Genomic DNA, 13,870 nt, shown 5'->3' on the forward strand with positions numbered 1-13,870 from the left:
AAAATGTACCAGTGCAAACCGCTCACCCACACAAGGCCAACCACGCTGTCTGCCATCTGCCCTGTACAGTGAAAACAGAGATTCATCCATGAGGAGAACACCTCTCCAAAGTGCCAAACGCCTTCAAATCTGAGCATTTGCCCACTCGGATCGATTACGATGACGAACTGCAGTCAGGTCGAGACCCCATTGAGGACGACGAGCATGCAGATGAGCTTCCCTTGGTTTCTGCTGCAGCAGCTGTCCAGGTGGCTGGGTGATTCTCACGAAAACTTGGTTTTAAAAATGTCAAGCATGAAAATGTAAAAATTGCTTAAATTTACTTTTTTTCCCCACCAAACATTGAAAAACAAAGTCTGGAGTAAATGGGAACATTAATTTAAAAACTTTTACTTATCATTTAACACTTTTTGTAACATAATTTAAAAAATTAGTCCTAAAAAATCTCATTACCGCAACAGTCAGAAAACATCAACACTGACATATTTTCAAAATGACATGACAAACCTGAAAGAACATAATTTGGAGATTCTGCACATGCATTTAAAATCAAAGTATTATGCTTCTATTAATTAAATTAACATTTAATAAGCATCTGTTGCGGTAATGATAATCAAAATGTCGTGTAAGCATTCTGACAAGACAATATTTCAAATTAACTGTAAAAAAAATGATCTTACCTGGTAGCCATCTTAAAGTAACTGGTCCATGTGCTTGGTCACTCAAAATCAAACTTTATTAAAATTCTGTATGTGTGCTTAAACTGTTCTCAAAAAGTGTTGCGGAGGATGAGAACATCAGGCATGGACACATCATTTTCCTAATTTTTCTTCATTATTATTATACATGAATATTCAGTAAATATTTTTTTGTCATCTAAAGTAGTCTAGCAAAACATCCATTTATTTTATTTCTTAATATTTTTGTGTTAATTTGATTAAATTACAACACAACGCATGTTCAAACACAGCCGGACACATTGCGGTAATGAGAATTTCAGCAGAAAATGAGATAAAATTTACAATGATAAATTCTTATGTTGAAATCACACATTGTGCAAGGTAGAACACAGTATTGTGTTAATTCTGATGCTTTTTAATGTTACTATATTATACATTTTAAAGCTAAAATCATTAGTGTCGTGGTGTTTCAATGGTTTCGTGAGAATCACCCGGCTGGTCTCAGATGATCTTGGAGGTGAAGATGCTGGATGTGGAGGTCTTGGGTTGGTGTGGTTACAGGTGGTCTGCGATTGTTAGGCCGGTTGGATGTACTGCCAAATTCTATGAAATGCCTTTGGAGGCGGCTTAACGTACAGAAATTAACATTGAATTCACGGGCAACAACTCTGGTGGACATCCCTGCTGTCGGCATGCCAATTGCATGCTCCCTCATAACTTGTGACATCTGTGGCATTGTGCTGTGTGATAAAACTGCACATTTTGTAGTGGCCTTTTGTTGTGGCCAGCCTGAGGCACGCCTGTGTAATAATTATGCTGTCTGATCAGCATCTTGAGATGCCACACATGTGGGTTACATTTTTTATTATTGAAAATGATCTTGAACACACCGAAATCAGTTTTGCCGCTAGGTCTCGTCTGAATGCTCATGCACACAGTCAATTTGTGGACACTGAATGTTGTTTTTTGATATATTTACTTGTATGATTTTTATGCAATGTTAAAACAACAATTGAAATATCACATACTATATATCTTGCACACCCCTAGACAGACAAATGTCACCTCAACAGCTACCACATCTGTTTTTTTTTACTTTTCCCATACGTGTGCAACATTGTCAGCATTGTGAGACTTAATCACTTTGGGTTTTGGTTAAACGTTATTTGAATGTTATAGTTTTTCTGGTCTTCTCATTTGATTGGACAAGCGACGCCCCATTTCTTATAACTGGAAATGTAAACGTTTTTTCGAATTGTTGTTTTAAACCAATGTCACACTCACAATTATATCTCTGCGCCTACGGCCAAATTACAGCTGCTTTGTTATTTAGTACAACAGGATTTTTCTGATGTTGCTTAATAGAGTACAGAGTTTGTTACTTCACAGCGCGAGCTATCTGTATATTGTCAAACATCCCAGCCTTTTTCCTGCGTTCGTAATTTACATGCATGCAAATGCATGAGACAAAACTGTGGGCAGCGACTTATACCCATCAATGCATGTAAATGATGGGATTTTGTTTATTCCCACAACCTGCATTATGTTGCACGTACAGGGATCGGCGTTTTATAAAGCCTCTCTCGTCATGCAACGCAATACAAAAACTTTGTAACGTCACAATCCACGTCTATTTATACCCATGTTAAGTTAAGAGGTAGGACTAGTCGGATGTGATACATGATCTCCAAGCCCTCTTTTAGGTTAATGAGCTCTAATGCTGTTGATAGAGCCACCTGGCTATCTACAAAGCACAGGGAGCCCTGATTTGTGGGGTTGAAGCTTTGAATGGCCGGGCTGTGAAAGAGGATACGCCTCTCTAGACACGGTGAAATATTCATTGCTCACCAACTACCCGGACGAGCCCCCGCCTCCCGCACATCCGGGCCACGGCTCAACCTTTCTGATGGAATTCAACACGGACTTGAAACCCGCACCGTGCATGTCAGAAATGCCGCCCATTTGTACTATCTTGTTTTGCACACAATACAAGTACTCGAGCCAAAAAATTGTTGGTGTAAAACCCTGTTGTTTGGCACCTGTCTTCCCCGCTGAGGGTTGGCTCATTACGGTGGCGGGCGAGGGACCTGTGCCATGCAATTACTCAAGCAAAGCTTGGCTCTCTGCTCCGAAAAGCCCTGGAAAGCCGGGGTAAACATGGCCATTCTTCATAAAAGCCACCTGTGTTAGAAGCCGTCGAGCAGGAAGGATTGTCCTGTTTTTGAGAAAAGCAGAGGCTGTATTTTTCCCAAAACAACGTGTTTTATCAGTGAAGGTCAGCGGTGGGGAGGACGAATTTTGAATGGTCGCAGTTAAAAGCTTTGTGTGAAAAATGCTCCCTTGTCTGATTTTCTGTTTGCACGATACCCGAAACCAAGAAAGATAACTAATCCTGTATATGTTTATCTCAAAAGAATGCAGTAATGATGAATGGCTACAGAGTTTTCATTGTTTGACGTCTACATTCAGTTATAAGCCTAAATGGTGTTTTCTGATATGTGGTGTAAATGTGAACAGCTGCCCACTGCATGAATTCAAAGTTCATGTAGTTGTCTGTCTGTGTGTACTATAGTATGTACAGTATGTTACTTCCCTCTAGTGGAGAGACCGAGTGCTGAACAATATTTACATCACGATTTTAAGTTAAGGTCGAGTTATATTTCACTTTTCTTGGAAAATGCACAAGCAGTACTGTGATATACTGTGACATGGAAAAGATGAAATGTCAAATGTGCATGTATGCATTTGTCAGGTTTGTTTACTCTGCAGTCTGGAATGTAGTTGTAGATATACAATGAGGTTATAGGTCATTCCAGCACTATTTGTGCAATCCTATATCCTTTTGAGAGGTGTGATATCATCCTCCTCTATTGCAGTGGTTTTCAAACTGGGGGCCGTGGCAAAAAAACGCAAACAAGTAAAATGCAATAATCGAAATAAATCCAAATGCTTTACCGCAAATATTGGGAATATTGGGAGCGGCACCTTCAAACTTAAATTATGATTACAGTAAGAGAACAGATAGAAAGTGAAAGTGTTAGATACAAGATTAACTCGTATTATTGTTTATTTTACGTCACAAATACTTGACATTGTTGCATAACTACAGCCGTAAAAATATGCAGTTTAAAATGCTGTTGAGTATTTTTAACATATCAGTGAAGCACAGCCATCTGATGCTGTTTTACCATGGTAAAATGAGTAAAAACTTTTAAAGTGACTGTAAGTAAACATAACATAAAATAAATGTTCAATAACAGCTAAAGCTGAACTTTAGTATTATATATATGTTTAAAGAGCAAGTTGCTAAACAAAAGTCCATGATTGTTTATTTGTATATATTATGTTGCCTTTACAAAGATGTTTTACAAAAGCAATACAGAATATATAGGACATAAACTGATCTTTTATTAAAGGATTAGTCCATTTTTTAAAAAAAATCCAGATAATTTACTCACCACCATTTCATCCAAAATGTTGATGTCTTTCTTTGTTCAGTCGAGAAGAAATTATGTTTTTTGAGGAAAACTTTCCAGGATTTTTCTCATTTTAATGGACCCCAACACTTTTAATGCAGTTTAAAATTGCAGTTTTCAGTCAATCTTCAGTAAAGAAAAGTATACATGCTTACAACATGAGAAATTAGATATTAGCCGACAGGCAACAGATATGTACACAATGCGCTGTTCTCATCTCGTAGGTCATATGTTAAGGTGACCAGATGTTACCGTTTTTCCCTGGTAATGTCCCTATATTACAGAACGCCCTAAACACCCAGAAAATACACGGAAAAAGCCCGGTCAACATTTAGCCTGCAGACAGAGTTCCTGACCGGAGCAATCATGTGATGATTATTTTCACCAGCAGAGGGGGCTGCGAGCTACACTGATTACTTGATCGCGCATCACTGCTTTAGCGATGAAAAATTAATTACGAGACACATGAGAAAACGTCATCAACTTATCATCAATCAAGTTATCAAAAGATATGAAAAGAGTCAAAGTTATCGGGTTCAAGGTACTAAAGATTACAAACTTTTGACCGGTAGTGTACACACGTAAACATATCTAAACTATGAGTCTGCAAATAAAACATATTGTCAAATATCTACACATGAACACTTCCTGTTTCCTGCAGTCATATCTGACAGAGTCACATGGTGTTGGCTTTCATTCTCAATGTCTTTAACATGAGCCGGCATTTCCTGTAGGACAAGATTTAAACCGGTATGATACAGCATCTCTGATGTTCCCTTCATAATTCAATGCTAAACGTGTTGAAACATTGTGAGATCAGTGATATATTTGCATCACTATCATCACAAAATCAAATGTGGGAATGTTTTTTAAAATATTTTTATTTGTGAAAAAAATTATGAACCACTTATATTGAATATTCATGGTGTGAAGCTATTTCTTGTTACTTGAAATAGGATATTTATAGAAATGTAACCAGTCCTACTCGCACATAGATATGTACACTAGATGTCCCCTTGGCTACGGCAGTTCATTGGAATGAATGCGTCAAATAAAGCCGCCATCTTGAAACAGGGGAGCCCTGCATCAGCGTCAATGTAGGCAATGGTGAAACGGAAATAAAATCACCATAAATTTGTCAGGAATGCGATTTTCTTGTTTTTCTTTTGGTTTGTTCCAACAGTCAGACATGTATTTAACATTGAGTCCAGGAAAAATTTAAGATTTGATATTTTGAAAATCTACATTTTCTAAATATAATGCATAGTGTTAGTAGCCCTAACATCCATACACAGCACAAAAGTCTGGCATCGTCCATGAATTTGAAGTACAGTTGGAGATAGCAGCATTACCTAGCTAATTCCTATGACAAGACCCCTGTTCCAAGATGGCGGTGGTTTTGACGCATGCTTAGAACCCAAAGGCGACATCTAGTTAATATATCTATGCTACTCGCACACATCCTGAGCAAGGTTCAAACCGCTCTGGTCTAGGAAGAGAGACGGACACTTTTCCTAGGAGTTCCCCTTGATCCCCCTTGTCTGCAGTGTTGGGGAGTTTTAAAAGTTACTTTTAAAAGTAATGCATTACAATATTAAGTTACTCCACAAAAAAATAACTAATTGCATTACTTAGGGACTTTTCATGGAAAGTAATGCTTGCGTTACTTTTAAGTTACTTTTGCGTTTTTTCTTGCTTGGCTAAGGCTTGATCTCTTTCAGGCCTTGCAGGTGTTTTCTTGACAAAAATGTCAAGCTCTGGCCTGCCATCTCCGTTTCTGACTTTAACTGTTCCCGCTCAGGTGCACAGAGTTTAGTTTAATTCAGTACATTATTTTATTTTTAAATTGAATTAATTCAACCGAAAAGTAACTTCCATTACTTTTTTTAAAAAGTAACTCAAATATTAATGTGTACAAGTAATGCGTTACTTTACTAGTTACTTCAGAAAAGTAATATTATTACGTAATGCGCGTTACACTGAAAAAAATGATTCATTGAATTTAATCAATTTTTAAGTGGTTGCAATCAATTTATTTAAGCTACATTTAACACAAAAGTTTTATATTTTATTTTACTTTACTAATCTTTTTTGTTTAAATGTAGCTTAAATAAATTGATTGCAACCACTTACCTTAAAAAAATTTATTAAATTCAATGAATCATTTTTTTCAGTGTACTTGTAATGCGTTACCCCCAACACTGCTTGTCTCATCCTCAATGGTAATATGGTGAAAAAATATTTTATTAAAAATATACTTTAAAAAGTGTACTAAGTATATTTTCTACATTTTGTACTATTTTCGTAAAATCCAAGTACAGTTAAGTGTATTCAATTATGGCGCTTTTCCATTCCATAGAACCCCACGGTTTAGTTTAGTTTGGGTCGGGTCAGCTCACCTCACTTTGGCGTGGTTACCTTTTCCATTGAGTTTAGTATCACTTCAGAGTGGGAGGGATTATAGGCGTGTCGTTATATTTGCGCTGCCTACAGCTGTGACATCATACAAGTGAGAGGAGAGTGTCATTATATATAACCATACATTCATTTCTCAGTCCGCCACAAAATTAAAATTGGCCACCACAAATAGATGTTTACGCATCGCGTTTATCACTACCTCTGTATCACATGACAGTTTCTGTTCAAACACCCGAGGCATCAGCCGACGGCGCTCCGCTGAGCCTCAATGAAGTTGCATTTAAGCATATATAATGCTTACATGGTCGTCGCGAATGTTCCGCCACAAACTGCAAGTCTGGAAAACAACTGTTATGGTGTCCCTGATTCTCAACCTGTGGATGTTTTTCATCGCTAAAAGGGTGTTTGGGAACTTATAGCGGAGCACAGATGACAACATGTTTGCTCGAGACAGCGCAAGCTAGCACTAAAGGTAAAGCTAAGCGATGACGCTGTTAGTGACGTTTCTTTCAGACCAATCAGTGATCTACTGTGTTTTCGCGTCACGTTTGGTATCAGCTCGGGTCGCTTGGAACCCCAACCGAGGTGGTACGAAAAAAAGTATCGGGTACCACGTACTGCACCTAATGGAAAAGCTCCCAAAAGTAAGCTGACCCGACCCAAACTAAACCAAACCGTGGGGTACTATGCAATGGAAAAGCGCCATTACAGACCCGGCGCCAGACACAAATTCACGGACGGGCATTTCATTTTTTAGGGGGGGCACAAATGAGAGCAACGTCACTGCAATGCATAATATCATTAGTTATGCATTAAGTGGACAAAAAAGCGAGGAAGAACTAACATACCTCTCCATTAACGCAATACGGAGAAGTCGTAAAGATTGGACCTAGCTTACTGAAGCAATCTAAACGCAAATAAAACACGTCGCAGGGCTCGACATCAACGCTTGTCCGGTTAATATCAGAGACAAGTGGATTTTTTAAAAGGCCAAGTGAAAGAGAATTTTACTTGCTCGACCGAACAAGTAGCCTAGTCTGATTAAAAAAACGCCAATAACAATCACCAAAACAGGATGATGATTCTGCATCCTTTAATCAACGGCGACCGAAAGTGCATAATGTAAAAACGCAAAGTTAAACAAATAAGCACAGCAAACACAAAGTGTGTTAACAAAGTGGGTTAAATGTACTGCGGTAAAAATGTGGATTTTTTTAATAACATGATACAGTTAAGCAGCATCACATCACGGTTGAAAATGTGACAGATTTAATGACAGTTCACTACAAGTAATTAATATTAAGCCACTTACATTTTAGACGCAATGTTGACTGTTTTTGTTGTTTCAGCAGCGAAAATAGTGAAAGATAACAGCAGATCCATAACGTGTCAGTCTCACTGCAGGCAGCACTCCATCGTGTCTTAACATTAAGCGGTGGCGCGCTTAGCAAACAACCAAACATTTCCGCGCTCACTACTGACAAACCAATCAAATTCGTTTAAAATATTTTTTTTTTTAAATCAGACCAAACACATTTTTATTTTTATTCATGAGTTATATGTATACAAAACAATAACTTTTAATTAATAACAGTGGCCTATTGATAAAAACATGGAGCTGGTGAACAGGTGAAGGGAGACCGCAGGTTCGTCCAGGGCGGGCACTAGTGACTCACAGGGTGGGCCCGGCCCCCTAAAGCCCGCCCATGGCGCCGGGAGTGTTCAATTATGTATTAACTTCAACTTAACATCTATTTGACTAAACTTCAAGTGCAAATAGTATACTAAAATGGAACTACTTTTTTTAAACTTCAAGTGCACTAAAATACACTACTAAAAATTAAGATTCATGAGCAGTTAAGCACCCTTACTGTTCAATTGCATTATATCACCATTTTAATGGAAATACACTTAAAAAGCCATTGCAGCGCAAATTATAGTTGTGTTTAAGTACATTTTGTGCATACACTTAAAGTATACTTTTAAAAAGTACATATTAAATACTCTTTAAAAAGCACAACAAGTAGAAGCATCCTTGTTTTATACTTCATGTACTCATATTTCTAATACACTAAAGTATACTACTTTTTTACCTTGGATTCCTTAAATTTGTTTTGTGATGGTCCTGTAAAATACGGTGATATGCTGCTCAATCCTTCTCATTTATTATTTGGTTTTCGCGCTGAAATAGACTACTGGTGCTTAGCGACATTTGGAAAATCTGGGCATGGATTAAAAACGAATCATGACATAATCTAGACACGCTGTCAATTATTGTCACAGGAGTGGAAGGGCTGACAGTTATACTTGTTTGATGACCATTACTCATGTGGGGGGATACATTTTGTCCCTACTGTGGATAAAAAATAATTCCTCATAGGCGATATAAAAACCAGAGGGGGGATAACCCCCCCAACCCCCCCCCCAGCAAATCTCACCCTGACTATCATGTAAACATCTACTGTAACTGTGCTTGTTTTTTCTAGTCTAATCACTGATGGAAACCTGAGGTTATGAGTACTAGAGAAACTAGGGCTGTGTGCTATTTACAGCTCTTAAATATTTTATAAATGTTTTATGCACTGAACCGAACACATTTCTGTCTGATTTAAACAGCTTTTTCTGAATCCAGTCACTGACTCCTGCTCTTTATTTCCTATAGGTGCCTCAGTCAAACGGGCTGCCAATGCATCCTATATTAGGGTAAGTAGTATTCAGTGAATCATTTGTCCTGTTGGTACATATTGATCGGATTTTCATTTTTGTGTGTGACAAATAAATACACAGCAGCTGGAATAACTGAATATTTTGTGTCTTTAGGGGAGGGAATCCATTTACTACGGTAAAACTTCGACCCACAGTCACCAATGACAGATCCGCCCCCCTCATCTGATCCGAGTTTGGCCTTAATGCATTCACAATGCAGATAACAATGAACTGGGCTCCCTTAAACATGCATTTCTACAGGGATGGGATTGGACCGAGAGAGAGAGAGACTTCCCCTGAAGATTTTGTGTTTCTTATGCACACATGCACCATATACTGTTGAACCACTTTATTTATGTTTATTGCTTTTAGTACTTGGCCTAAGAGAGACTGAGGTGATCCAGGTACATTTGGTCGTAAGTAGTTGCTGACTTCCAGTTGGGAGTATCGTCCTGTAAATAACACAAGAGTGGCCGTGATCTTAAACGTAATAATAATGATGATGTCCTCGTATAGTTCCAAAACCATATGATGGTGGCCATGGTTGTTCACTTTTAATGTATGGCATTGAGCAGCCATTTTGCTAGATATCTCTGAAAGTTTGAGGGCGAGTAAATAATGATGAGATTTCAACATGTGCACGACTTGACGGGAATCTGTGCTCATGTAGACAATTCCTGATGATAGTGATGTGAACTGAAGTACTGAATATTAACCTGGACTTTTAACTCTTGAGCTTGATTATAAATGGGCTTGGTTTGACCTGATGGACTCTCTAGAAAGTATTATGAAGTTTATAGATTGGAGACAGTAGGATGAAAAAGCACATGCATGTTTACTAGAGTTAGCTGGCTAACTCGGTCAGCTGGCCCATTGAAATAAAAGCTCTTTTATTTGAGTCTTTTAGCTAAAACTGTCTTTAACAAGTGATCACATTCTTTTAGAAAAAAAATATTTTTAAAAAACTTGCTTTTATCACCTTAGTCTTAAACTCAATCATGATTGTTGGTTAATATACAGTACTTTATTTATCTTAATGCTTATGGGAAACTCTTATTTTGGTTTTGATTGTAGCAATGCACCTTGATGTTGACACTGGCCTGAGATCTCAATCACTGCTGTATGAAAATAAAAATATTTTATTTCTAAATGTGTTCTTGTTTAAAAAAAAATATCTGTCATAACAGAGAACAAATTATTTACACCATTTAAAGTTATACTAAAATAATATAATATAAGTATTTCTGTCAACAAGTGGTCAATATTTAGACACCCCTACATGAGCTTATCTTCCTGTACTTCTGCTGATCAAGTTTAACATGTACAGTAACCTCATTTTTTTTTTTAAGTAACAGAGGCTTTAGTTTTAAGTAAATTTCCAGCGATGCAGTTCCTGTTTATGACGCACTTTATATGGTTTAACTGATTTCACATCATGTGACCCTGCCTGTGAAACCAATAAGACATTTTTTTTTTCAATTTACTGTTATCTACATAAAATCATCCTACATAATGTAAAGATCATTCTATGTAAATCTAACCTTAATATCTTTAACCCATTACCTAGTAATCTATTCATTTATGACAAGAGTTTGCCTCAAAACATTTATATCATATATTATATATTTATATCACAAACATTGCTCTGCTGGTTACTTTAAGACACTTGACAGGTCAGGTGTGCATACATGGAAAAGTAATGCATACCCATTGAACATTTCTCAACCAATCAGAATAAAGCATTCAACAGCCCTTGGTATCAATTTTTTAACTCTTTCCCCGCCATTGACAGGTTATCTCATCAATTAACCCTCAAGAGATCCTTAAAAAAAACTAACGTAAGTGTTTCTTACGTAAGGCCCAAAAATGTCACCTTTTCAAAAACTGCTCTAAAGATATCATACATCTTTTTTTTTTCATTTTAAACAATTCAATCTGGTAGTTATAAGGGTTTTCAATGGGCATTTTTTGTTCCTAGGATCACATTTGTCAGTTTTTGCGTAGCTTAGCCATTTTAAGTTCATTTAAAAAACTGAAATTTAAATTCTAAAAATTAAAATCAAAAATTATTAACCTTTGGCATTTGATATATTTGTATGTTTATATATTTTTAGAAGAAAATGTTCCTGGAAGGCATTTTGTGAAAATCACAAAAAAATGCTGGCGGGGAATGAGTTAATTATTTCATGCGGCGTCATTTAAGACAATGGAGCTTTATTAAGGCTCCATGTTCGGCCTTCGTCCTAATGGTTGAGAACTGTTGACTAACTAAAGCTTTGTTTTCATTTTAAACGATTCAATCTGGTAGTTATAAGGGTTTCCAATGAGGCCTTTTTTGTCCCTGGGATCACATTTGTCAGTTTTTGCGTAGCTTAGCCATTTTAAGCTAATTTAAAAAACTGAAACCTAAATTCTAAAATGTATCAAAAATGATTAACATCTGGCAATTTTGGCCAATATTCAATCATCACAGTCAAGATGGTTTAAAAAAACAAATTGGCACAAAATGTCTCTAGGATCTCTTAGGGTTAAGAGAAAACATTTGCATTAAAAAATAGTGTTCCTGATGAATTTTTATGTTAATACAGTGACCCAATTTCGGAAAAAACTGAACTTGTTTTACATTCCATGTATGTTTTGATAATTATTCTGAATTTGATCTCTAACAAAATTCCTACACAAAAATGCAATTATTTCAGCTTTTTGCTAAAAAATATTTTTAAAGAAAAATACCCATATTTAAGAGTTTATACGCAGAGAAAAAATAGATAGGATGAAACGTTTTTTTCCTGTTTTGTTTGTTTAAAAGCAGAGGGTCTGTTCTTTCATTTGATATATTTGTATGTTTATATATTTTTAGAAGAAAAACGTTCCTGGAAGGCATTTTGTGAAAATCACACAAAAAAATGTTGTCTGGGAATGAGTTAATTATTTCATGCAGCGTCATTTAAGACAATGGAGCTTTATTAAGGCTCCCTGTTGGGCCTTGGTCCTAATGGTTGAGAACTGTTGACTAACTATAGCTTAGTGAAAGCTTTAAAGGAGCGGTGAATCAAGGAATTAATTTTAACTTGAGCTTTTGTTATATATAAGGTCATCATACTTGAAAGAACTTCAGAACTAAAAAGATCCTTGTTACTGAAATATCAATATTATTGACACCATGCCCAGAAAACACCAGGCTCTGGAATGTGCCAAGTTATGAAATAGTAGTCGATTTTTAAACTTCGGCTCCACGTAACATCTACTTCGGAAGCCCCACCCACTGGTTCGCGCAAACTGGATATTGTCCAAGCCATAGATATGTATAAAGGCTAGATGTGTTACGGCGGAGTCTCTAACGTCATCACCTGGCGGCCATCTTACCTCAGGCAGCTCGCTCACTCGTAGCATTGAGCTCCAATGGTACAGGCACTTCCAAATGACCACAACTTGCCCAATTCTCCACCGATTTTCAAACGGTTTGGTTTCTTACAAATGTTATTAACGTGGCTATAATTCTGGGTGCTTTAACATGTTTCATGAAAATTATTCATTAAGTAGGCAGTGTCATAGGTACATCTCTGACGTTTATAACAAACCAAACCGTTGGAAAATCGGTAGAAAATTAAGCAAGTTATGGTCATCCAAAAGTACACGCAACATTAAAACACAATGCTATGGTAAGATGGCCGCCAAATGCGGACGTTCCACTCAATTGGCCAGCAGCGCGGGCGAGACATCTAGCCTTTATAGTTAAAAGACTGCAAAATATTGTTGTGGAAGAACACAGTCGTAGTCAAACGCATTGTCATTTATGTGGATCATGTCTTGTGAATAGCACAGCTTGCGGCTCAAACATATACAGGTTGACATTTTTCCACATCGGAAGTTTTCAAAACAATTCCCCACGTGATGATGCAGGATTGAAAGCTAGATCACTACAAAAAACGTATCCAATTATAGCAGTGGGCATTTACTTCCAAGTCTTCAATGCGGCCCGACGATCAAAACAGAGCGTTTCTCCAGCCAAACTTAAAACCAGGATACAAAGTAGCTGTTACTTATTGTTTTTAAATGTAAAAACCATGTAGACGTCAGACGACAGTATAAAACAATAAAAACTACAGATTCACTGCACTTTTAACACTACCAGTAAACCATCAGGAAGTGTAAGGAGCATCTATAAACTTATTTTTAGCTCAGCTTTGGTTCAAAGAGACACACCCAACCTGTTGGTTTGTATTTTAACCTATGCTGAGTTGTTTTAACCCATTGCTGGCTCAAATATAAACATTTTCTGGGTTAATTTAACCCAACAGCTGGGTTCGTCCCTTTTAACTTTCTTTCATTGCTCCGTAGTCCAGTCCTGATGCTTACAAGCCCATTGTAGATTGGGCAGAGGTCATCGTGGGCACTTTGATGGGTCTTCATCTATGCATCCTCCATACACAGCAAAATAGACATTTTAAAAGGGCTTTGGGTGTCCATGACCCTGACTTGTCCATCCACCATGCGCTACTTTTAGTAGGTAGGTACTAGCCAATGTATACCGGGAAGTCACAATAAAAGGAAGTGTACTACAATTAACAATGAGACAAAAGACAACAC

At 37.2% G+C, this 13,870-nt stretch overlaps 1 protein-coding gene across 1 annotated transcript in view; it reads left to right on the forward strand.

Annotated features, from left to right (window-relative positions):
• The window catches only part of baiap2l1b (BAR/IMD domain containing adaptor protein 2 like 1b), a 77,631-nt gene extending 67,201 nt beyond the window's left edge, over nt 1–10,430 (forward strand). The window contains exons 13-14 of the mRNA XM_073856831.1: nt 9,237–9,277; nt 9,395–10,430. Of these exons, the coding sequence (XP_073712932.1) occupies nt 9,237–9,277; nt 9,395–9,467 (114 nt within the window). The 3' untranslated portion in view covers nt 9,468–10,430. The remainder of the gene's footprint in view (nt 1–9,236; nt 9,278–9,394) is intronic.
• Nucleotides 10,431–13,870: the final 3,440 nt, after the last annotated feature.

The sequence above is a fragment of the Misgurnus anguillicaudatus genome, chromosome 19, assembly GCF_027580225.2.
Source record: "Misgurnus anguillicaudatus chromosome 19, ASM2758022v2, whole genome shotgun sequence".
Taxonomy (NCBI): domain Eukaryota; kingdom Metazoa; phylum Chordata; class Actinopteri; order Cypriniformes; family Cobitidae; genus Misgurnus; species Misgurnus anguillicaudatus.